Consider the following 26,189-nt stretch of genomic DNA (forward strand, 5'->3'; position numbering starts at 1 on the left):
TGCAGCAATGATGTTTTAGTCCTTCTTAGTCTTCTTATAAGGTGCCACAAACATACCCATCAATATCATTTCTTTTTTGCAAATTAATCATGGGCACGACTGAATTAATCTAACCACCTTCAAGTACTCTTTTTTTTTTTCTTCTCAATGTTAATGGGAGGTCAACTCTCCTTGTCAACTCATCTCTTGCAACTATTCATAATATTTATATATATATATATATATATATAATTTGTCTATTAATTGTGATCTTATTTTTACCCCATAATAAATTTCAAGATATCATTTCTATTTTCTAAGGATTTTTGTTGCAAACAACCACTTATATATATATAACTAACTATATATATCAAATTTACGAATCCGACTCCTTATTAATTTATTAGTTATATTAACAAATAATCATCGGTGTTCAAAAGAAAATTAGGGAAGCAAGAACAATTCTCATGCAGATCTTAGTTACAAATATGGTCTCCACTCAAGGTGAGCTATGATTCCATAGGTTATATAGCATAGCACGTCTGCTCGAATCCAGTTCTCTTTATCGTAACGCGAAAAAGAAAAAGATAAAAAAAATAAAGATAATAAAAATAAAATTAAAAATAAAAAGTTTATTCTTGAAGGGACTCTTGAAAACCAATTCATCCACTAAAATGATATCTAGATGCATATGTAGCAGTAAACCTTGCAAAGTTGCTTGTCTGTGTGCTAAATTTCTCATATGAAAAATGCAACCCTACTTTTGGATAGAGATGCCTCTCCCTCTCCAATTAATATATGTATTTATTTTATTTTTTTCTTTTTCTTTTTCTCCCTCTCAAAATAGTCAAAACTTTGGATGCAAGCATATTGCATCTTTGAGATTTTTGGATCCAAGTGGTTGCATGATGTGGAGCCCACCAGTTTTTTTAAGTAATTTGACTCCTGATTTAAAAGGTTTTGATAGCATCTGAATCGAATTTTTGATAGCAATGTCTTTGTTTGACATGCTTCTCAAACATAGCAATTGCTCTCTTTTTCAATGTTGAAGTGCTCAACAACCAAAAGTTGTCTTCTTAATTTAATTATATATGATTGGGAAGAACAATAAGGGTAGGGTGGAAAAAAATTAATAAATAAACTTTTAATTAATAGAGTCAAATCAATCTTACTCTCCCCCACTAATTCAACTTTACCATCAAATCATGGTATCTTAGCCGCAAGAAGTTCGAGCCTATATATATATATATATATATATATATATTAATTATAACAAGTTTAGGTATGTGTTTTATTTTAGCTCCCAGATTGGAAGAATAAGATACAGTAGCTGACTCAAAAGTTTAATCGTTTATTAATTAGTTATCAAAAATTCCATTCATATATCTCATCTTCTAGAGAACACTTTTATTTATAGTTCATTTGATGGGCAATTGACCGAATGGTTAGGAGTGAAATTAATTAATGTTTTTTTTTTTGGATAAATTTTCTTAAAATTTTAATATTGAAATACTACCATGGGAGTTGTTGATTAATGCATCCTGAAACATATTATGTTAGCTTTAATACATGGATTTAAGTTCATTTAACACCCGTGAGAAGGATTAAAGAATTTAAAGCCGAGGAGTGAATGCAGAGACGTGCTAAGAATGTTCCTCCTATTCATGGTAGAAGAGAGGATTCTCTACAAGCCCCAGTCGCAGGAGTTTCATGCACACAAAAGAAATGAGCTACTTTGCATAAAACCCCGTCCATTTTAGATATTTAAAAATAGGTCCATTCCTTTCGGTTTTGAAAAGAATATTCTCAATATAAGATTTCATTTTTTTTTTCTCCGTTTCGTACCTAATACCTTGCATTATATATTTACTGTTCTTTCTTTACACCTTACCTTTCAATTAATTTTAATTTTATTGCAATATTTTAAGTAAAATGGCCCCCCAAAAAAAAGAAAAAGAAACTGAAGGTGCTTCGCAAAAATATGTTGACATGTAGGTGGTTTATATGCAAAAAGAGCCCTACAGAGTTTTCTCATTTTATACTTGTAGCATCCGGCAGCCAATAACGGGTCGCCAAGTACCCAAACTGTGGCAAATTCCTACAGCGGGGAAGGAGTAGATCCGTTGCCTGCCCATTAAACTAGACGTCAAATTAATACACCGAGCCAAACTATGTGACAAGAAATTGTATCCCAACGCCGTCTCGTGTGCATGCATGAGCTCACGAGGCCGCAGCCAATGACTTCAATGCGATGCATCCATGCATGCAGCTACATCTAACACGTACCATCTTAGCAACCATGCCTTGCCCTATGCATGCATGAATGCATGTATATTTAAACTGGAGCGTGGCAAAGGAGGAAAGGAGAAAGAGGCGAAGAGAGAGAGAGAGAGAGAGGGAGACTTCTTTTTATGATCTTTTAGAAAAGAGATTCAGATAGATAGATAGAAGATAGCCATGTCTCACATTGCAGTTGAGAGGAATAGGAGAAGGCAGATGAATGAGCATCTCAAGGTTCTTCGCTCTCTTACGCCGGCGTTCTACGTAAAAAGGGTCAGTTTTTAAAGTTTATTATTGATCACCGATTACTATTATTATCATCATCTGACGTGATAAAGATAAAAAAAATGGTATTTAAAATTACATCCAAAATGATGTTTTTCTTTTTTTTGCCTTTGTTAATGAAATTTGTAAGGGGGACCAAGCATCCATAATTGGAGGAGCCATAGAGTTCATCAAGGAGCTGCACCAAGTTCTAGAGTCATTGGAGGCAAAGAAGAAAAGAAGAACATTTAGCCCAAGTCCAACTCCAAGCCCAAGGTCACTCTTGCAGTTGACTCCCTCGCCAACGGCAACGACTAATAACAGCAGCTCATATGATTCAGATATGGTGAAAGAACTGGGGGCATGCTGCAATTCACCAGTGGCAGATGTGGAGGCTAAGATCTCTGGGCCCAATGTCTTGTTGAGAACCCTCTCCAAGCGTATCCCTGGCCAAGTTGTTAAGATCATCACTGTGCTGGAGAAATTGGATTTTGAAATCCTTCATCTTAATATCAGTAGCACAGAGGACACTGTTCTTTACTCCTTTGTCATTAAGGTAAAGTATTCTTATATATACATATATATATATATATATCATCAAATGATTCAAAATACTTTGTTAGAGATTATCTCATATATCTTCTGTTCATTTCTTTTGCAGATTGGGCTTGAATGCCAACTGAGTTTGGAGGAATTAGCTTTTGAAGTGCAGCAATGCTTCAGTCAGGAAGTGATATACTGATACAGGAGTAGTATGGATATAGCTGAAAGGCTTATTAATACAGTGTGATGTATGTATGGCAACAATGAGATTAAGAAGTTCAAGAAGAGAAGATATGCTCTAAATTGCAACCATTTGATATAGATATGAAACTGGTTGTATCACCGTGGATTATGGGTGATAGATCAACAAAAGAATATTCAAGAAGTAATTATAGTTGTTTTGACTTTATATTGAATATACATGCTTTACAGCAAAAGGAGAATGACAAGAGGGGATCTTGTTAGCAAACAAAAAAGGTAGCAAAGAAAAGTTTAACTGCTCCACAACATAAGATCTTTCATGCAAATGTTTGTTTCCATTAGATCTTATCTGGACAGACCGAATCGGACTTAACCAGCCACAATTAATGGTAAATATTAGTCTAATAACATCACTGGCTTCTCAACAACAAATAGGGAAAAAGCCCAAAAGTGGAACAATATTATTTAACATAGAGAATAATAACCCGGTAGAATGAAACATCTAGAATTATTTGCAGTACCATCCCATGGATGTTGGTACTTGTATCACTGCTGGGCAACTGAAGAGCTTCTGCTACCTTTCAGCTTATGTACCTACAAGTAGAGGGAAAGAACTACTTAAGGGATAAACATAGTAAGAGAAAATCCCGGAGTTCTATTGAATGCAAAAAAATTAAAAAGACTAGCGGATATGCACAATATAATTATACTGGTTCACCCAAAAAAAAGAAACTCGAAGAGCCTCAATAGGTCAAAAGTCAAAAGGTTTCCATGGTATACTTTCATAGAAATCATCAATTATAGCAAGATATTTTACTTTTATCTTCTGTTTCTTGTTACTCTCCAGTGAATATGATTTCAAACATGTCTGGTTCCCTTAGCTACTATTCAAGACTACCACAAGTATATTCAAATCACCAAGTTATCAATGATGCAAGAGAGAAACTAAGTTTGACGGAGCTTATGAGAACCACATTCTCAAAGTATTACACTATCTTTCTATATAATATGTGAACAAAAGAAATCCAATGTTCCCTAGAGCCAAGCTTTACAGATTACATCTGAATGCTACATCATAATGCTCACCTCGCAGAGATTTCTCAAAGTTCTCCAATTGGGTCAGGAAGCCCACATTCGGAGATATATGTGGCCGCTTGCTTCTAACCACTGATAAAGCACGTGCTAGACTCATTTGATGCGTCTTCATAAGATAAGCAACGACAACTGTGACACTGAAACATTAATTTAAAAAAGCTAATTAATGAAAAAGGAACTGATTTACATCATGCAAGATATGTAAGGTCGCCACATTCTTTGTTATTTAAAGGTGTAAGTTTCAATTATTGGAACTTGATAGAGAGCTTGTTCTACAAGTCTTATAATAACTACATATTATTAGGCTAATTACGCAGTATAATAACAGTTTAGTTATGCATTTTTGTGTCTAATCAAATGATTAGTTTATGGAGATGAATGCTATGCCTCAAAAATCATGCTGCAGCATATTCTTGAATCTTCATTATTACCACATGATGTAATCAAAGCCTCAAAGGTTCAGTTTTAGGAGGGCAGAAATCTATGTTTTAAGTGCCATTCTGCTCAGATAAAAATTTAGATCTACGAAATTCAAGTAAAGTAAAAAAGAACGAGGAAGGAAAAGAGAAAATGAGGATATAAAATAGAAGAAAAGAAAATCAAATAATAAATGGACATAATTACTTGGTACATTTTTATAGGGTAAAATTTATACAACCCATAATGAATAATCTGCATGGCCGCATGTAGCCTACAACAGGAGAGAAAGTGTGGCTTATCAATCTAAGGTACACAAGTGCTGTACAGTCTGTATGGATGCCCAGATATTTTTCTCCTCTGTTTCTCATGTGATCCACTTATATTGTCCCATCTCTTATTACAGTATTTAAAAATATATATTATGTCACACAGATCAGCATTAAACTGATGTAATCCTTAATTGCTTGAAAGCAATCTTTGACTTTAGAGATATTCATACCACCATGTTCATCCTACTTCGGCATTCAAACTTTAGTATTTTTCTTTAGACCTATAAAATCTTGCATGATTGGTATCATGAGTATAGTTATTAACTACACATGATGCAAAGGGGAAAAGGTTACCTTCTTGATCTTCCTGCAAAGCAATGAACCAGCACATTGCCACCTGCTCTTTTGGCTTCATCAATGAAGCTGAAACACTCGTCAAAGTATTGCATTAAATTGGTCTCAGGGCTGTCAAGTACTTGATCCATTCGCAAAACACAGTTTCAGAAGCATGAATATTTTCTTAGTTCTAACATGTGCGATAAATAAGAACCATATAGTAGAAAGAAATTATAAAAGCTCAGTTAATACAAGATTCAGAAGACTTCTTTTTTTTCCTCTCTCTAAGATAGGTGAGATATAAACCTTTTCCATTTCAATGGAAATCAAATTCCTAATGTGGACTACGATATAGATCAGAAGAGTAATAGCAATGTCTGTTATAAATATAGCAAGACTCAAAGTACATAGTGGAATTAGAATTAGGGAAACAAAAATGCAGTCAGAAACTTCGAGAAAAATGGTTTCTTTCTTTTCTATGCTATTAAATTGCATAAGAAGAATTATTGGCTGTCAATCAGAAATCATTACACAGTTTGGTGCACACAAGTGAAGAAGTGCACCTTAAATGTCCCTACTCCCTAGCAACAAAGACGAGAAGAACTCCGACAGGGAAATTGAGTTGGTCTTACTTATTCTAAAAGCTTTACCGCAGAATCACAGCACCATCATCACCGCAACAAAAGAGTTCAGAGTTCACTTTGAGGAGAAGATCTTCAAATCAAAGATGTCATCTATCTCAATTCAAGTGCCTGACAAAATCGTCCTACTTATTTTCACATGTGGGGCATGTAAATTTAGCTGAGGAGGATACATCAGTCAGCTAGTTGACCAACTCAAAACAATATCATGGCCTCCTTAAGATGATACAGATGACCAGAATCTTATCTAAATACATCATTCTCAAAATAATGCAGATGCACAACTATAACTAAATGGCCAACAAGTCCTTCGGTGTAAACTCATGTAATACTACTCTGTCCCTACTAAGACAGAGAGCGACTAAGAGACATGAAATTAATGCCAATGAAGGAAGACTAAATCCTAGCAAGTATATCAAGTTATCCCTAATAACCTTATAAATGAAATCATTCTTATAGTCATGAAAACATATTCTATTTACTCCAGGTAACAAAGTAAATCGATAGACTACAGTACTTAAAATCATTCCAAGTCACCACCTTTATACTGCACATATTACACTACACCCATAAAAACATACCATCGATCTTCTTATAGATGAAATCATCGGGGAACGCGGGTTCCAGCGATTTAGCCACGACTAAGATGTGGGTAATGTTCAGATTCTTCAAAGCCTCCTTGTTTAGTGCAACTCCAACAGAACCCAAGTAGAGACCCTGAGACCGATCAACCTATAAGACTTATCCACCCAATGAATTAGAATAAGAACAGGAATGAGAAGACTAATCCGAGGATACCTCATCGATCTGGCAGGCGATGTTATCCTCCTTGGCGTATCTCGCGGCGCAGAGGGCCTGGAAGCACGCAGCTATCCGCGCCCTGTGGATGTCGTCCATCACCGACATCTCGTCTCTCGCAACTTAGAGGAATTAGAAATGGAATGAGGGGTTCTCGAATTGAGAATACGGAGAAGAAGACCCAATTCTCTCTTCTTCTTTTTTTTAATTTTTTTTTTGTTATTATTATTATTATTATTATTTTGGGTGGCGGTAGGAATAAGATAAAATAAATTGATTCAGAATTCAGATAGCCTCATATATATTAAATTTATAGAATAATTAACATTTAGGTCCCTGAAACTTTGCACATTTTGACAAAGAGCTCCTCATAATAATACGTGAACATGTAAAATGAACCAACTTTAGGGCATTAGTGTAATTATCCCTGGATATTTAACTATTCTTTAAAAAATTTGTACACCTTTTTAAATTTTTTATATTTACGTATACAATTAGTACTCAAGATTTGACTTCAGTTATTGTTTAATGTTTGCCAAAATATACCTCAAGAATCTCAAACGGCATGAATGGAAATATCAACTTTAAATGGGTATTTATGCAAATAAGGGCCGAAATGTATATTATAAAGGACTTAAAATAATTATTAAGATTAATAGTACTTAGACTATTTCAACTATTTTTTCTCCCTCATTTATTTTTTGTGAGACTTCATCCCTCTCCCCTATATAAAATCTAAAATTATATATTTTATTTTTATATTCTCTTCTTTAGAATATTTAAAATTGATCATGTGACAGTTATATAAGACATCAAAGATATTTTCTATAATTAAGAATGAGATAGATATTTTACGTGAAAATTAATAATAGTTTAATAATCTATGTATATAACTATCACAGTTTATTAGCCATAGAAATCAGAATAAATCACTCTTATCAAAGTTCTTTTAGTGGGATAAATAACTAGAAGATAATTTAGATAAGAGGCTGAAACGAAATCCATATGCGAGTTTTACTCATATCCATCCACGTCCCAAGAGCTTATCCATCGATATATACAGATATATACTCCATAAATGGATCACATTCTGACGATTGCTCTTCTTCTATTCTTCCTATATAAAATCCAGCCCTCACCACATTCTTCTCAATTCAACACCTATTCTTCTTTTCTTTTATGGCATCCACCACCAGCTCTAACCCAAGCAAAGAATTGGATTTGGATTATACCAACACATTTGACATGGCTTCTCTCAGAAGTCATCTCCCTCACAAGTAATTAGCAACTCAGTCATCTCTCTAGTGTAATGGTTAATAATGTCTAACTAGTGATTTTGTTAGCTGCTAGTTTTGATTTGAGTTGGCATTTTAGCTCACATATGAGTTTGTTTGTTTGTTTGATTTTATCTCAGGAAGAGAGGATTATCCAAGTATTTCTCAGGAAAATCGCAATCTTTTGATTGCCTAGCGGATGCGAAGAGTGTTGACGACCTTAGAAAGGCTGAGATTCCTGAGGCTAAAAGAAGGAAGTTCTCCGACAGGCAAGCGACGGCAATTCGCCCACTGGCATCTTGTAGAATTGTAACAAGTAATAGTTCTTGTTGTAGGACGTGTGTGTAAGGTAGCAAGAGGAAGTTTTGATATCTGAATTTGGTGTAGAAATAGGAAAAATGCAAGTTTGATTATGAGTCTGTAAATAAAGAATTTGGTGTAGAAATAGTGTAGTTTCAGAAACCTTGCAAATGAACATTTCAGATAGTAGTTTGGAAAAGTATTGTTTCAAAGGACCAAGAAATCCAGGGTACAAACCACCTGAAAGATGATAGACTTCTGGAGATAATGATAGTAATATCTGTAAACATACCAAACAACAACTACAAATAAAGCTACTAGCTCAAGATAAAAAAGAAAGATTGTGAATGGACGATTCTGAGGCGTTTCTCAATCTGCAATAATCCCAACAACAATATTGCATTCGTGACGAACAAGTTTGGAAATTTCTTGGTCAGCAATCACATAAATAATTCTTGTCCTTGCATACTAGCATAAACATCATAGCAACAGTTGTATGCTTAATAAGGATGCTCATTAAGATAGTTGCACACTGAGCTCATTTGATACAAAACCAGCATGAATGGACTTGTTTTTTGAGGAACATATCTTAAGAGTTTCTGGCAAAGGATTACAAGTTTACAACTATTAAAATGCACTCAAGTGACATCCGACGAACCATGTTCACTTCATATTAGTCAAGTAAAACAAACAAGCAGATCCACAAATCTTGCTATTCTCATAACTCTCAACTCACACCATCTGATATGGCGGTTAAAGGATCTCAATATCTCCTCTTAGGTGGGCTCCTTGAACGATGAGCCCGTGGTGACCTGTCCAAGAGAAATGCATTACCACATCAAGGCAATGTTTACTTAAATAATGAAACCTAATTAGCATCATCAACAGGAAATATAAACCAGTCGCAATGCAAACTACATCCTGATCAAGAATAAATAAACATAATACAACATCATGCTGACTGGAGCCTATGCTTATCTAATCATAGAGGTTAAACATGATCACCCATGGTATGCCGGTTTAAATTTTTGGCCAGAATTTTATTTTCATTTTCCACTCTTCCTTTGTACTCACCTCCCCAACAATCACCAGAGGAAATCACATCTAAAGGCAGGTCACTGCTTGCCAAATGAACACGAGCACTTGCAGTTGCTACTTGTCACATCCTTTTCAAAATTCGACTAAAATCGAAGCATCTAGGATATCCAAGGACCTAAACTTGGTTGACTAAGGTAGACTTGAGGAATATCAAGATAATTTGGAGGGACATTGCAATCTCTGTGTTGGAGATTACAGAAATAGAGGTCGAGGCGTGCTAGAGCATGGCCAGGGTGCTCTACAATGGCTACAGTGCTCTAGAGCACGACAGGAAAGCAGATAGGATTTGAGGGAAGGAGAGCAGCTTTCTTTGACTTCTCGCCATTTGCATCTTGTATGGAGCACTCTTGCTTGCAGCTGGAGTGGCCTGCAGTCTTTGTGGACCAAGAGACACAAACATCTTTACTGCTGGACTGCTAGTGCAGAAATGACGAGGACTGCAAGTGGCAGTAGCTATTGTGGATTCTTTGTGTGGGCAAGATTTTCTGCGTTGCAGAACACCATGACAAACAACTTGATTTTTAGCTTCCAAACCACTTAATTCTCCTATTGTACTTGTGTTTTATTTGCCTCAATATAAAAACCTAACTTCTCTGCTTGTAATATACCCAATTTCTGTGCTTGAGAGCATTGTAAACACTAGTCTCTACACTCTAATTGTTTTAAGGTTGACTCTACCTTGCGAAGAAGGTAGAACGCCACACAGACCCGTGAGCCTAGCAAACGATATGTTGTCACCAATAGCAACAATCATAGCAAATTTGTGATCATTGCCCCTGCAGGTTAGGCCAGCAGTTGCAACTACAGCCACACCCAGAACAGAAAAGTGCTGAACAATCTCTAAAATGGAATTTGAAGCACAACTATCGTCGCACAATTAGGAGTCCAACTTCACTGAGAAGAGACAAAAATTGTTTTTTCGGGGAAAATACATAACACCCTACAATTGAATAATTTTAGAGTTCCTACCTTAAGTTTAAGCTATTTACAAATAGAGTCCCATGTTTCAAACTTTAGCATCCCCCACCAAAAAAAAAACACCTTATGGTATCTTCACTTCAGTTTAGGCTGAGAGGCATTACAATATAATTATGTCTAAAGAAATTATTATGAATTACCTCCTCCTTGCATTTCTGCGTTTGAAAGGGCCATTACTAAATGCCCAGTCAACGTAAATGGTCTGTGTGAGAAGCTCAGTTCCATCCAGTGTCTTGATTGCAGCCTGTGCTTCCTCAAAGCTTTCATATTCGATGAGAGCATACCCCTGTCACATAGAAGGGCCACTAGTTATTAATAACAATTATAACGATGACTGAGTAGACTTAAGTTTCTTCATGCATATCATCATGGACTCCTAACTAATTAGAAATAGTTAATCAGAAAACCACACCAATAAGCAAAACATTATTATGCATCATTGCACCATCTTTCATCTTAATTTCCAATATGGTCGTCAGTTTGTCACAATGTTTCTTCTTCTGTAAAAACACCCTTACAATGGTTGGAGAAGGTCCACATGGCCCATTTAACAATGAGAGTGTACAGATGCAATACCATACTAGTTTGCATCCAATATTTGTTCATGAAACAAAAACCTAGTTCCATTCTCCTTATTTACCTTACACACTTGGTTCACAAGGAAAAATAGCTATACAACAATATGTTTTGAGGGTACTCGTAAGAAGTACAACTCAACTCAAATAGCATTCACGCTAGTAGTTTCCAGCATATAATAACATGTTTAAATTCAATATCTACATGTGCTCCTATCCACCAATTGCAGCTCGTCACTTCTCTTTTCAGTAGCAACTTCTATTTAGGACCACTAAGGATAGCACTAAGAAATGGTTCAAAGAGAAAAGAAACTCATTTGCATTTACTATCCTGTCACTGTATAAGTACCTGTGATGTGTTTCATTTGCAAGAGAATAAATTTCAATGTAAAATTCTATCGATATGACAACACATGTCTAGCATAAATAATCACCTAGATACACACTTAGGAATCTGAGATTACTTATTTGGTAACAAGTAGTAGCGAGGGCTTCTAAAGAAGAAGTAAATCACCCACCTTAACAAATCCTGTTCGGCGGTCAAGATTCAAATGCAAGTTCTTAACTTGCCCAAATTCACGGAACGCATTGTGAAGATCATCTTCTTGTGCCTCTTCATGGACTCCAGTAACCAGTATTATCCATCCCTCAATTGCTGTAGGAATTAATGCAAAGTATAAGGAAACCACTCGACGAACTAAAGAAACAGTTGATTATGGCATCAAATCTACATGATCGTCCAGCTTGAAACCCTAGAGATCTACGAAAACATAGAGAACCCCCCAAACCCTAACCACAGCAAGGAAGTAAAACCGTAGAGAGGAAAAGGATGCGAGGAAGAGATAACAGACATCGTTGCGCCCCGGGACCGCCTTCGGATGCGAGCGAATCAAAGCCGCGAGAGCCGAAGCGGGAGTTGCGGTCGGCGGCGATGGATGCCTCGTCACGGAAGCCGCGCCCCTTGGTCTTCTTCGGGGCGGAGGGGTCGCCGCCGGTGATGGTGGAGCGGAGCTTGGGAAGGGTCGTCGGAGCCATCGGAGAAGGGTCAGCATCTCCGGCGCCGGCGTCCTCGTCCATTAGATCGTCCTCATCCGGCTCGAAGTCCACCACCTCCACATCCACGTTCGCCGCCATCGCCTTGCCCTTCTTCCTCCTCCGCACTCCTTTCTCTCGAGGAAAAGAAGCGACTTGGGATTTTTCTCTTTGGTCTAAAACCCAGAAAAATGTCGGCTCGCAACCGGGTCGGATCTTTCATCAGATCCATCTAATCCCGGATCGATCCAGAATCTACTTTTGGCCCGATAAGGAACTTGGACGTTTCATCTGTGTAATATTTATGATCTACAATATTAATTCTAAAGAATTATCTAGTCTCTTACCCTTTTCTTATTGAATTATGGACTAAATGATGATGCTTTAACCATCCATTTCTAAACTTGTCACTATAAAGGATCTCTTGTTCATAGATAATACTACACATATATTGAAGTAAACGTGTAGAACACCAAATTAAGAGGAAAGGTTCATACATCCAACTAAAATGAACACCAAATTTAAAGTAATAAACATTGATTATTGAAAAGAATAAGTAATTTTGATTTGGGCTTGATCGGGTCACCTCATGGGAGGACATTGAATTCTTTGGGTCAAATCCGCTTATCTAGGTTTAATCATTTTGGGTTTGAGCAGTCGAATGTTTGATCAACAGCATTTAAATGCCTAAACGTGAGAGCAACTTTTATCGAGACGTTCGAACTACATATCCAAAAGCAATCTTTGTTGAAGCATCAACGACGCTAATTTTAGTCTAATTATAGTTATTTTAATTATTTGTTTATAATTATGACTTAATTAATTTTGAATCACTAGGATTAATCCCTGTGGAGAGCAGCCTAGTATAGATATGATTGATAAATATTATATTTTTCCTATTCTTCTACCTTTTGTCTCTCTCGATTTCCTTCTCTATCATTCTCACAAGCTAAGATCATCACCTAAGGTCGTCCTCTTCCCTCCGAGGACGACGACTTTAGCATGAGAGAATGAGAGAGAAGGGAATAAAGAGAAACAAGAGATAGAATAAGAGGAAAAAATATAATATTCATCAGTTATCCCTAGACTAGGCTGCTCTCTACATATATATATATATATATATATTTGGAAGCTAACCCTAACAACTTTAAATTAATTAAGTCCTAACTCTAAACAAACAATCAAAATAACCTTAATTGAACTGAAATCGACGTTTGGGCATTTGAACGCCTAGCCAAATGCCTCGACGAAGGCTGCTCTCAAGCTTAGTCATTCAAATGCCTCAAGGTTGCTCTCCGATTTGGTTGTTCAAACATCTCGATAAAAGTTGCTCCCTGGTTCAAACGTTCAAACATCATTGGTCGTGCGTTCCAACACATAGATGAAGGTTGCTCTAGAGTTTGGGTATTCAAACGCCCAGATGATATCGTGAAATAAGGTTGTTCAAACATTGTTGGTTGAGTATTTAGCTGCCTGAGCTTAATATAAAAGTTCTTCAAAACTAGCAATAACTAAATCTAGATAAGTGGGTCAACTCAACAAATCCAATAGTCTTCCCGACGTGATCAAATCAAACCCCAATCATATCATAGAGAGCGTGAGATGAGAATTATAAATTTTTTTTACTTTTGAATGCTTAGTTGGGAAAAAAAAGTCCAAACCAGAAAGAAAAGAATTTGTTTATATCTATACTGTCTAAAGCTATTTATTTATATGCGTTACTTTTAAATTTTATATTTACGTGTATGGTTTTTAAAGAAATAGTTTTAAATGCACTTCCGATTAATTCTATAAATACAAGTAAAAATCTTTAGTATTTAAAATATAAAAGATATAAATATTATTAATCAAAAGGAATATGTAAAATAAAAACTAAGATTTGTTTTGTTTTTTTCAATCGAATTAATGAAACTTAATGTTTAGTTAAATTTTAAGGCTATTCAAAGAAGATTTAAAACGTATCCGCAAAGAGAAGGTTGGCTTTAAAAAAGATAAACATAAATATTAAAATTAAAAAGGTATACTAGGAAGTGAGACAACAAAATAATCGCTCCTTAAAATTTCTTCAATTTTAAAGTTTGACTACAACAAATAAATGAAAGAAGTAATTATTTTACCTTACAAAAGTAGATTTTTTTAAAGTTAATTATACTTTGACCTCTCGACTATTGCTATATTTGCACTCTCACATTCTCAAAAAAAAAAAAAAAAAAAAAAAGTGAATACATGCATCCCTTCAATTTTCTAACTATCTCACTAAACTCATCCCGTCAATATCTTATTAAAATTTCAAGAAATAATCTTAAACATTTATGGAGCAACTTCTCTAAATATTAAACTCTTAAATTTTTTTACAGAGCAAATTTCTAAATATTAAACTCTAAACCAATCCTTTTTAATTACTTTAAAATTTATTTATAACAAAAGAAGACATTTTTTTTGTCTACTTAATTAGTTAGCTAATATTTCAATAATTTTCTAATAAAATTTCTAACAGAAGTAATTTAGTAATATAATTAGATAATTCTAAAATTGCATGAAAAGGAATGTGAAAATAATACAGAATGATAATTGAGAGGCTCAAGATATAATTAACCATTTATTTATTTATTTTCCTTCTTCCTTCCTTAAAAGAGAGACGCATTTATCTTTTCAGTCTAATCATTTCATCCAGCTCCATTTTGTAGTAACACTAATAATACTTTGAAATAAACAAAGTTCCTTTCCAAGCTCCAACCCACTTGCCATGACCAAACAATAAAATCCTCCAACCGTTCCAAATAATAAAAAAGTGGGGGCAGGAATCCTTACAGCGGAACAGACTTTTACGATAGCCAAAGACTTGAGACAAACAGTACAGGCACAGAAACCTGGCCATTTCATTTGTTCAACTGACATAAGGAAAGCTAAATCGAAAGTTATTTAAAGTTTCACGAGTCTGGCATCTCCGGACCTACTTACAGAGACATCAACAAGATGCCAGCACCACCACTACAGCATAATGCCTTCATCTCATTCAAAGGCCCACTGGTTCTCACGGCGGATCTCCTCCTCCTCCTCAGGACTGAAATCGTTCTTGATGTTGAAGGTCTTGCGGATCTCCTCTGGCGTCTTCCCCTTGATCATGTCTGCCACTGTCTGGCAGGTCAAATCCAGCAAACCTTTTATATTCAGATAGTTAGCCGCCTGAAAACACAACAACAGTGAATCCAGCAATGAGGAAGAAAGTAAAATGACATGGCTATTGACCATGAGGCCAATCTCATTGAGCACAAGATAGAAAGGGAGCATCAAGCGAGTTTGAGATGAAAGCAATTGATCATAAGATCAACAGTTACCTTGAAATTATTTCAAAATGTGTAAAAACAAGTATCCAACTTACAAATAGCTGATCAATTGAAGCCAACAAAAATATTCTTGTTAAACGGGTGTATCAGTGAATGAGGCTCCAACCGATGCAAAGTCTAGGAAGGACAAATTAAATCAGTCTTACTCCAATGCTAGAGAGACTGCCTCATGGAAAAAAAAACTCTAGCTTCTGCTTAAAAGATGAAATATAAACTCACAGAAGTGTTTATCTATACTTTGTGAATACTATGAAACATAATCTTGGAATTTATTACAAAATAAATCCTATCAAACATTAGATGAAAAGTGCCATTAAACACATAATACCTGTATAAAATAAAACATAGAAGGAACTCAGAAAAGTACTACCCACAATTGCAAACTTGTTAATCAGGGAACACCAACCAACTCCGCAGGACCTTTTATATACCAACTTGTGAATTAAAATGATTAGCGAGAAAATTACATTATAGATTGCAGATAAGATTCATCACTTATACCAGATCAAGGGCATCAACCGTAAGTAGACATGTTAAACACGTTTGAAAATTTCAAATAGTAAGTAGTAAAAGACAAGGCATGTCAAGCAAAAGCAACAGATTGAAGCAGAAGGTAATCTTATATTCGTCAAAAGGGTACCATCCGTCCATCCTTCAGTGCAGGAGATATGCACCTTTTCTACTACATGGCAACCATTCCAGAATAACATGCAGCATATCTGATATGACAAATGCAGGATAGATGGCCGATCTAAAGTTGATGAAACATAATATACAGTAGATCCTACAAGAAGCATGCAATATGTAGCTCTAAGATGAATTTATCCATAACAGCGTGATATCTTTCTGCAAATTATATTCTTTCAGATAATTGAGTCAGATGGTTGTGTGTGTGTGTGTGTGTGTATCAAGAAACTCACTCATTCTTATCCTACATAAAGGACATAAATGTGGAAAGCCTTAAAAGGCCAAATACAAAAAGAATGGTTTAAACGAATTATTAGTTTTGTAGAACAAAATGATGTTCTCTTAGCAATCAGGAATATAACTAGAAAAATCACAAAGGTTGTGACAAAAGGACAAGATCGTACTAATGTTTCTCTAATATGCACATTCTGAGGAATTTGGATTCTTGTACCATGGGTATTGGTTAGATCCGAAATCTGCTACCCCTGCGCTATAGTACTCCATCAACTAAATTTAATCCCGTAATACCGAAAAGCAAAGATCTCAATAAAAAATTACAGCATCAACAAAATGATTCAAGAGAACCAATAGATCAACAAACCAGCAGCCAAATCCTAATAGATCCTTATACTCACCAGGATGAGATCGAAGAGGGTGGACTGGTCAACCTTAACGAAGTCAGCGTCCCACGCCTTGAGGTCCTCATCGGACTTGGCGCCGTCATCGGAGGGCTTGGACGCCGCCGCCGAGGAATCGACGTGCTTCTTGCAGTATTCGATGACCTTGGAGAGGATCTTGCTGTTGACGTTTGGGAGCGGGATGCTGCTCTCCGCGCACTCGTCCTCGATCATGTGGCGAATCGTCTGCGACTCCATCGCCACCGCCTCATCCACCTCGAACTCCTCGCCGTCGGAGCTCTTGAGAGTTATAATCTTCGCCATGGCCGAGATCGAGATCAGATCGATCGCACTAACCCTAGGAAAAAGAAAATTTCACCTCTGATGCTCGAACCCTAGAGAGAGAAAAAGGAAAGGACGGGAGAGAATTTTATAAGAGGTTATTTCACCTGCGGGATTCACTCCGTTCCAGGTCGTAGGAATGGAAAACAGCTGAGTACGTGTCATACAAAGGAACTAACCACGTCTTCAGGTTTTATGACCACACATATACCAAAGAATCTTCTTTCCTCCAACTCTCTATCACCTCTTCTCATAATTTGCGATATATATGTATCCTTTTCTCCTTCCATATCCTATTCCTTGTGGATAACATCAACATTCTTCAAGTTGAGTCTGTGTTAACTTACTATTCCTCAATTAGCTGCTAATTATTCAGATTAGACCTGTAATCTTCCTCATGCTATTTTATTCATTATTATCCACCTTGGCGATCTCCAAGGAAGAAATCTGAAAACAAAAATATCCTCACAAATTTGATGTTATTATTCCTAGTTTGCAACCAATGAAACCAGTATAAAAATAAAGCAAACACTGTAAAATTGAGCAATGAAATCACTTCTATAACATCACAACAGAGTTCAATACAAAGACAACACTATTTCTACGATCCAAAGCATGGATGCAGCATATTTATTATACAATGGAAGTAGAAGAATACTATATAGAACTTTGTACAACTGGTTCAGCTCTTGCTGTTACTTTGGCATCTCATTTAATTTAAATAGCTCCCTTTGGCATTCAAGATTCCATGTATTGAGAAGTTGGGGGGCTTATTTTTGTCTTGTTCGTGCCTGCAGAAATATCACAATAGGACATTAAATATTAAACTTCGATGTTTGTAAACTGAATCCCTAAAACATCTACAGGGTTAACAGAATTAGCATTTTGAATGACTAAGGGGTTGTTATAGGTAAGAGTGAAGTACTATAGGCGCCACGAATCTCCACTTCACGCCATTCTTGAACAAGGGCACAGCAGCAACACATCAGATGCGAGAGGAAATCGTCACATAAACCTCCCTGGTGGAAACATAGACATACATGAGAAACCTCGGTAGAACAAAGGTTGTTTTGGTAAGGAGCTTTAAATATGAGTTGGTGATGTGGAAAAGAAGAAATTGAGCAAATATTAAGAGCTGTAAATTCAAGATCTAGAAACTTAATTCTTAGCCAAATAAGGCAATTAATAAGTGTCTGCACAAAATTAGGAAATTTTTTAATTTACCGTAATGTTCAGCGTCTTCCGGAGCTTTCTTCTTACACAGCAGGTGTAACAACAGCATGATAATATTAGTGAGTATGCCATTAGGTCATTGCAGGCTTCTGCAGAAGCTGTTGAGAAACAAGTTGTTAGTATTTTACTACAAGCCATTGCTTAAGCTTTACAAGGACAATAAACACAGCGAATGCTGCAGGATCAACCTGATTTCAATGTAAATACATAGCCTACTGCCTGCCATTGGCTACATTCTGATATACAAATGGATTTCAGGTGCATAGGATTTGTTTACTTTCAAAAACACAAGTTGATTACTTAAAAGAATTTTTTGGGCAATAGTGCATCGTACAATTGTTTGTGCACTTCTAGATGGATTCCACTTGGATTATAAAAGTTCTTAACATACATTGCATCAAACCTTTGAATAATAAACCAATTTCTTTAATCAAGACACTAGTAGAAAGTCAAAGTGTAACTTCCTATGGTTTGGTCAATTCTGAACGCCAATTATCTAGCTAAAAGTCAGTATTGATACCAAAATGATGCTTCTAAAAGCAAAATAACAATGATGATGTGCCTCTTTTTTTCTTCTAATATTAACATACAAACATGTCTTTTTCTGGCAACTGTAGCTATCCTCGAGAACGTTCCACAAGGGAAAAAGAATGTCTTCAAGCCTGCAAGATATAAAAGCAAAGTGAAAATAAGTAAACAATGTCCATCATAAATAAAGTTTATAACGATGATAGGGTTTTTAGCAGATACATCGCAATGTTAAAATACCTAGCAACACAGAAGAAAGCGTCCAACTGTCGAAAAAATTATCAGCAAACAAGATAACGAGGAAGTGAACTTTGTGCCTCTCATTGGTTTTTAACATCAACTATTGGAGAATAATTGACAGATTAAGCTTTTGCAGATATTGCACCGTCGAGCAACTATTGCATGGTATTATCTTACAGAGATAACATCCAAGATTAATGAATCACTGATGGGGAAATATTGAGATCTATAAAGCACATACAAACTGTAACAGACAATCAAGATTTCCTCATCCAGACTCGATCACGAGGAAGAATGTGGCTTAATAAAAAATCAACACTAGTGATATACCCGAATTTAGGAGAAGTCCACAGTATTAAAGTTCAAGCTTTGAGCCTTTGATAGGTATAAAGCAAAAGGTAACAAAACAAAAGATGACATACATAAAGAAGGTTCTGAACAGCAGCCAAGTAAATCTGCATTCCATTCTTCAAGTCGTTGTGACCCTCTACTGGAGATCAAATCATGACCAGATGAAACTGGTGAAGCACTTCTGCATGGAAATCCAAAATTACATAAGAACTCCTTAAGGTTTTCAACCTAGATCAAATTATTATACAAATCAAGACTTACTTATCTGATGCCAAAAATGTATGAGCAGAAAACACAGAAAGAATTGGTTCATTAATTTACAAGTCAATCATAAGGCAGTTTAGAAGCAGCATATGAAAAGCAGCACGCATGCTCCATGCATAAAACATTTAGAATTTCAGGTGTATCCTAGGATTCAAGTATAAATATAACATCTCACATATATATTAACTCTGCTCGATCGGCAATTAAACTCACTTTCTTGGATCTTCTCTTCATATAGAAATTACAAAATACAATGGGGACAGTGTTTGTGTAATCCAAGTTCTCTATAAGGATGATACAGAACAAGAAGTGAAATTGAATGCTTGATGATTTGCGTACAAGTTCTCTATACATACTAAACATTCAAGTCCTTTGAGATTCTTTAGTTATATACTTATATGCAATATGAATCCTGAAGCTTACATAACAGTAACTTTTGGCCTAAGTCCAAAGGGAATACTTAAAGGCACCATAGAAGAAAGTTTACAAGCACTAATGGCTAGATTTCAGGCTCAGCGAAAAGCTGCAAAGTATTTTTTAAGTAAAGAATTAAATCAAATGTTGGTCGAATAAATTGACATGCACCAAAAGTTATCTTAATAACTGGTCATATCTCATCTTTAATGATGGGAAGAGATGGTTAGTAAGGAAAATACAAAAACACCCAAGGGAGAGCATAGATCAAACAAGAAAACAAACAAACAAACCTTGACGCCACATGAGTATTGTTCTGTTTGCTAGTGTAGTCTTCATCAAAAGCATATGCTTTCTCAGTGTTGGTATCTGAGTAAGTTGCCTCCACATTTTTGGACTTCTTAATGTCTGTATCCTTCTCTGGCAGAGAACTTGCAACAGTTTCAGTTACTCCGAGCAAGCGTTCAATAACTTCACACTGGCCAAGATCCATGTTTGATTGTGATCTCTGAAGCTCCACCTGGAGCTTCTCATTTTCTTTCTGAAGGGCTTCATCAAAGGGTAAATTTGGATAGGAACAAGAAAGGGTCTTTTTTAGCACTGTTGTGTGATTTTTACAAGGATATGGATTTAATAAAGCATCTTGCACGTTTTTGTCTTCCTCATCAAATGTATATTCACATTGATCCTTTTCGATGTATTCCAGTCGTTCCTGAGAAATTGTTAGGAAACTAAATAAGACAAAAGGAAGTAACAGGAAGCAACAGAAAAGTAAATCTGCCAAACTGACTCTCAGCTGGTCAGTGAGGAACTCTCCACCAAGAGAGAAAATAGAAGGTTTCCAGAAAGGTGGCAGAATATTAGAAATGAAATATAAGCTAAAATTGAGCCAAATATACTTGGAAGAAGTAGTCATGTTAACCCATAAATATATTGGAGTATATGCGCAAAAAAAAGTTGAAGCTACAGAATGAATTGTTTCCTTCCAATATCAACAGTAGATTCTTTATTAATTTAACTATTACTTGACATATATTTACTCCTGTAAAATATTTCCTTTCTCAGAATTATATTTTCATGTGAATCACAATCTAGGAACAAACTGCTAGAAAATGGTCGAGCTAATTCAGTTCACATCAGTATAGTTCTTAATTCAGAACTAGACAAGCTGATCTACCAGCACATGAAGAAAAGGCGGGTATAATTAGTGTTTTCTAGGTTATGATGTCCACAAAAGGTATCCCATTAAGATAACCTCTAATCAGAAAGTTTGTGTGTCTACATCACACCAACCTGCCTATTACCAAACAGAACAGCTATAGCCATCTGATTATGCTAGGTATGTACGGCATATATTCTAAAATCATCAAAGCAGCAGTTAATAAGCCAGGCCAATTTGCAGGCTATGCAATCAGCAGAAGCATTCACTTATCTCACCAGAAAGAATATATCATAACAAACAGTTATCCAACAACATTTCACTCCAAAGAGCACCAATTCTGACAAAACTATCTGCCAATAAAGAAAGGAAGCAAATTCATACCCGGACTCGAGCATTATCCACGAGGGTGATGAGAGGAACAATCCTTAGATATCGATCGATCTCATTCTGAGCTTTCCTGAATTGGTACACAATGTTCCACCCCATGGCCAGGAGATACAGGTAGCTGCGGTCCTGGCAACTGTTGACTAGAATGTAGGACCGCCGGAGCGCGTCCTCGAGCTGCTCCAGTGGCTCGCGGGTTTCGGGATACTTCTTGAGCTCCGAGATCTTGAGCTGCTCGAGAAGGTTCCCGATCAGCTTTAAGTGCTGAGCAAACTGCCGGCAGTTCCTCTTGTGCATCCGCGCCGTCGTCGCCGCCCTCACGATCATCCCAATCAGGCGGACGGCGTCGAGTCCCGTGAGCTGGGCGACATTTGAGAGCTCCCCCAGTTGGTCCCAAGAAGCCATTTTTGGGAACTGGTCTCAGCAAATAACACCTAATTCTCCATCTCATGCAGTATCTAAGCGAAATTCTGACGAAACCCAACAAATTTTGCTTGCTCTCAAATTCACCTGTCCGTCCTTTTCCGAAAACCACCAGATTCCGACCTGAAAGTTGTCGGATTTGCGCTCTTTTTCTCTGAAATGGACAAAAGAAAAGGAATGCTCTCTAACTTTGTCTCCAAATTATGCTCCTCCTCATGGTATTACACCAATTCGGGTACCTCAAAGCAAGCTTTAGAAAAAGGAGTCAAACCCATCAAGTCCTTTCTCCTATTCAGAATCTAGTGCCCCCCAAAGAAAACTTCTAAATAATGGAAATTCTACGGCATTTCCAGCGGAATGGTTCAAGAAAAGAACGGATCTACAAATCGAAACGCTTCTGGAAATGAGAAATGCTACTGCGACCAGATTAAACCGGCAAGAGAGAATCCGCAGCCATCCTCCGCTCCTCTTCCACCTCCAAGAGCTCGACTTTTCCCCTCGTTTAGCCAAGAAAAACGTTCAGAAATCTCACTTTGATGGCTAATTTCCCCGCGGCATTTCTAATCTCCCTCTTAAACTGGAGTTTTCGCAATCATTGCTTTGCGTGAAGAGAAGAAGCACCCGTGGGAGGCAATTTTGGACCCCCCAATCTCTCTCTCTCTCTCTCTCTCTCTCTCTCTCTCTCTCTCTCTCCTCGTTTCAGAGTTAACAGGTAGTTGGAGTGAGTGAGTAACGAGTAACGACGAAGGAATAATTAAAGAGGGAGAGTCTTATGAATACACCTTAATATGGTTAAGTATTTACGATGGTAACCTCAGTGGCGTTTTATGCGATCAACATTCAACCCAAACTTACGAACTAACTCCACTAGGTCATCGGATTTAATTCTAATTCTAAATAATATTATAGAAAAATTATTTAATAGTTTCGTGACTAAAGTCAATTTAATTGATGGCTCAACAGTATACGTGACTAAACTCAATTTAATTGATGGCTCAACAGTATAATTAACTTAGAAGAACAGTTCGACAATACAATAACTTGAAGTAGATTTCGACGGTGTTTAGTTCGAAGTAATTATTCGACGATGCATATAACTTAAAAGCTAAATTATGTAGCTAAAAACTTAATAGAGCCTGAGTATTTCTTTATTCAACTCATATCTAATCTTCGGGCTCGTAAATGTTACAAAACAAAAAATTCAACCCAACTTGGTTTCAATGGTTCGGGTCGGATATACGAGGATCCGAGAAAAAAAACCCATAAGGACATTCAGACATACGGTTCTTTCCAGACTCTGTTCAACCGAAATATCCCACCGATCAGATTTAAAATATATACGGAGATGATAAGATTTAAATGAATGTAATTGAAATCATTAGATACAATCTCACCTATTAACATTGGATGGCATCACAGTAGATATGTTAAAAAGTTGCTGTACTTCCTGAAAGTAAGAGATTGCATACATCCAAATGTGGCAACTGGCGCATGGGACCAGCAACATCATAACATTACAGTCAAAAGAATTCATCTATGGTTATAATGATTTTCTTTTTAAAATTTCACTTCAAGCTATTTGATGGCATATAACATTTGTAAAGGAATGTAACACATAAGAATGATGAACATTTCAAGACTAAAACCATTTTCTCCTCTTTCCTTTTCCTTCTGTTCCCCTGTTGTGTATAAAATCCATAGAGAAATATTTCGTCAGTATGCAATTATAAGCAAACTAAACATCAAGCTATACAGCCGTATGTTCTTCCAAGATCACATAAACCAACTAGATCTCAAAATTAGTGCTGGAATCCTTCTACTTCCCTCCATCACACAAACAAAAGCTGGCTGCAACTTAGCACCATTTCCCAGATTAACATCGAGAAAGCCTTCGAAGTTAAACTGATTTAAATTCCCGTTTGTTATTCCACCAGTTCTCAAACCCCATCCAAGCTCATTTTCTGGAATATCAGATAAAGAAATGCCCCACTGCCATGAACCGAAAATAGACCTGTCTGCTTGGAGCCAACCTTCAAGTTTCGTACTTTGATCAAATTCAGAGCCCAACATCAGAGCAATAGTTCCCACTGAACTACTTTCTGGTGCCCTCCTTGTAATGGCAGAAGGAGAAACTTGCCTTACCTCTGAGCTCATCAGTTGTCTAAGGCTTCCCAGTGGTATAGCAAGTGTTCCGTGTTTAAGCAGCCAGGATGATGATCGAGAGGCTTTCCAAAGGCCAGATAAAGTGAATTTCACTTCTTCAACTGGCTGATATATAACTTGGCCAAATGTGGTGAAGGAACTGTTAATACCAGCAGCAGCTTGTTGCATCCCAGGCCCAGAAATCAACTCAGCTAGACAAGCTGCTATATTAGACCCTCTGAAAGCAAAACCAGCAGCACAATCGTGATGCTGTCTAAATAAAGGCGGTCCACTTAAAGAAATTCCATCAGAATTATGGCCCTGCCAAAAGCTATAATGGAGATATTAGAAGATATATCATTTTGATGGGGATAGCAATTGCTTTACTCAAAACCAAGTAAAAAGAAGATCGTATGTAAAGCCTTTACCTGCGAAAGGTTTGAAGCGATTATGAAATCGGTGCAACGAGCACCTAAAGGACTTGAAACCACAGATAACCAGTCATTCACATTTGCAGAGTACATCAATGTAGTCAATGCTAGAGAATTCCCAAACACCCCACTGAGATGGGTCGAACTTTTCTGGCCAGTAGTGAACTCTGCCACTAGAGTATCTTTATCTCTGACCACAGTCTCAAAAATAAACCTAGAATTTACACCCGTTATAGTCCCAGATCTATCTAGGCTACCGACAGCCTGCACAACATCATCCTCAACAAAGAGCAATGCTCCGACCACATTGATTGCCACTTTCAGTTGGGCAGTGGTTTCCTGGAATGGAAATCCTTTGCCAAATTTGAAGGAAAGAATACTCTCTATTTTTTCCTGCGTGACTCTAATCTTCATCAAATCAGTAAAGATTTCTTGCTGCAAACGCTTCAATATCTCAATCTACAATTAAGCAGAAAAGTACAGTTGATAAGAGGAGAAATTCATAGTTAGATCAAACAGGACTCTAAATTGAGAAGGCTTATGAAGTAGAATGATATGTAAAATAACATCATGTTCTTTAAAATAATGAGACATGTACGTTTAAATTGCGAAAAAAATTTACTAACATAATGATCAGTTGTGCATATCCATATTAGATGATCCCTTGTGACAATACCAATTACTGCGGAGTTGAATCTTCTAATAATTAACCATGCTGCCGAACAAAATCCAACCTTTTAAAGAAAATGACAGAATTCCATTATACCCTAAACCTATCTTCCAAGATTTTTGTAACCAAGCTCACTAAATATCTTGTCCATTTGACTTGTATTGGTAATCCTCAGGACTCTACCACACAGAAAATTCTATACCGATGCCAATTACCCCCAACTATCTACAAATAATTTTAAAGACAGCACATACGCAACGCCCAAATCGAAATAAATGTGGTTAAACCTAACAATTACGCCATGAAAGCAAATCTCAAAGTGCAAGGAGACGACCTATTGCAAAGTTAGCAGTTAAAAAAACCAAATACATAAAAAACAACCATTAGTTTCTCATTGCTTGAAATAATTACTGGGTTATTTTGGTTGGAAGAGCCGGAGCTCCTTTGGAAGGCGGCGAAAGCGAAACCCTCGCTCGATTTGAAGAAGCCCTTGATGTTATCCAAAACGGAGGGTTTGTCCTCCATCTTTGGCGCACCCGAGAAGCTCCAGAGAGAGATGTAGGCCTACCACTCCCAGAGTCTCGGCTTCCCCGACTAAATGGCTTTGCCACCACTGGGCTACCTGCCTACCCCTCTTCTCTTTTTGCTCTTTTCTTTTTATTCCTTCTCTTTATTCTTCGCTTTGCTTTTCTTTTTCTCTTTTCTTTACCCTGACGCCATTAAGAATACTGTCCTGTCTTTTATTATTTGCAAATTAAACCTCCACTTTGTTAAAAAAGAAAGAAATACTAAACAACCTTTCGAGTTAAGTTTAACTTGACAATAATTCAACCAAATGGAATAAAAAATAAAAATAATAATTCATACTATT

At 36.6% G+C, this 26,189-nt stretch overlaps 6 protein-coding genes across 7 annotated transcripts; 1 reads left to right on the plus strand and 5 right to left on the minus strand.

Moving 5' to 3' along the window:
• The first annotated feature begins 2,385 nt into the window (after positions 1-2,385).
• LOC140799212 (transcription factor MUTE) lies at positions 2,386-3,348 on the plus strand. The gene is made up of 3 exons (XM_073153395.1): positions 2,386-2,532; positions 2,675-3,079; positions 3,185-3,348. Exons 1-3 carry the CDS (start codon positions 2,437-2,439, stop codon positions 3,263-3,265), a joined length of 582 nt encoding a protein of 193 aa, XP_073009496.1. The 5' UTR covers positions 2,386-2,436; the 3' UTR covers positions 3,266-3,348.
• Positions 3,349-3,557: 209 nt separating this feature from the next.
• LOC140798418 (dual specificity protein phosphatase 1-like) lies at positions 3,558-7,020 on the minus strand. Of its 2 annotated transcripts, none has more exons than XM_073152232.1 (5): positions 6,827-7,020; positions 6,610-6,760; positions 5,406-5,526; positions 4,354-4,499; positions 3,558-3,861 (listed from the first exon to the last, which is right to left on the minus strand). In XM_073152232.1, the coding sequence occupies exons 1-5, from the start codon at positions 6,932-6,934 to the stop codon at positions 3,854-3,856; spliced, it is 534 nt and encodes a 177-aa protein (XP_073008333.1). In that variant the 5' UTR covers positions 6,935-7,020; the 3' UTR covers positions 3,558-3,853. The 2 variants fall into 2 exon arrangements, with proteins under 2 accessions (XP_073008333.1, XP_073008334.1); XM_073152233.1 differs by having other exon boundaries at positions 6,610-6,745; positions 6,827-7,017.
• Positions 7,021-8,941: 1,921 nt separating this feature from the next.
• Positions 8,942-12,278, minus strand: LOC140798589 (RNA-binding protein Y14A-like). The gene is made up of 4 exons (XM_073152480.1): positions 11,903-12,278; positions 11,570-11,706; positions 10,617-10,762; positions 8,942-9,212 (listed from the first exon to the last, which is right to left on the minus strand). The coding sequence occupies exons 1-4, from the start codon at positions 12,183-12,185 to the stop codon at positions 9,164-9,166; spliced, it is 615 nt and encodes a 204-aa protein (XP_073008581.1). The 5' UTR covers positions 12,186-12,278; the 3' UTR covers positions 8,942-9,163.
• A 2,484-nt stretch (positions 12,279-14,762) lies between these two features.
• Positions 14,763-17,183, minus strand: LOC140798590 (SKP1-like protein 1). Its single transcript, XM_073152481.1, has 2 exons — positions 16,753-17,183; positions 14,763-15,269 (listed from the first exon to the last, which is right to left on the minus strand). Exons 1-2 carry the CDS (start codon positions 17,056-17,058, stop codon positions 15,096-15,098), a joined length of 480 nt encoding a protein of 159 aa, XP_073008582.1. The 5' UTR covers positions 17,059-17,183; the 3' UTR covers positions 14,763-15,095.
• A 432-nt stretch (positions 17,184-17,615) lies between these two features.
• On the minus strand, positions 17,616-22,799 carry LOC140798588 (cell number regulator 13). The gene is made up of 7 exons (XM_073152479.1): positions 21,650-22,799; positions 20,400-20,818; positions 19,500-19,609; positions 18,900-18,971; positions 18,301-18,407; positions 18,002-18,095; positions 17,616-17,867 (listed from the first exon to the last, which is right to left on the minus strand). The coding sequence occupies exons 1-7, from the start codon at positions 22,055-22,057 to the stop codon at positions 17,815-17,817; spliced, it is 1,263 nt and encodes a 420-aa protein (XP_073008580.1). The 5' UTR covers positions 22,058-22,799; the 3' UTR covers positions 17,616-17,814.
• A 701-nt stretch (positions 22,800-23,500) lies between these two features.
• On the minus strand, positions 23,501-26,030 carry LOC140798587 (uncharacterized). The gene is made up of 3 exons (XM_073152477.1): positions 25,730-26,030; positions 24,646-25,107; positions 23,501-24,538 (listed from the first exon to the last, which is right to left on the minus strand). Exons 1-3 carry the CDS (start codon positions 25,841-25,843, stop codon positions 23,849-23,851), a joined length of 1,266 nt encoding a protein of 421 aa, XP_073008578.1. The 5' UTR covers positions 25,844-26,030; the 3' UTR covers positions 23,501-23,848.
• Positions 26,031-26,189: the final 159 nt, after the last annotated feature.

Source organism: Typha latifolia, chromosome 12 (genome assembly GCF_019914945.1).
Source record: "Typha latifolia isolate L0001 chromosome 12, TyphaL0001v2, whole genome shotgun sequence".
In the NCBI taxonomy this organism is placed as follows: Eukaryota; Viridiplantae; Streptophyta; class Magnoliopsida; order Poales; family Typhaceae; genus Typha; species Typha latifolia.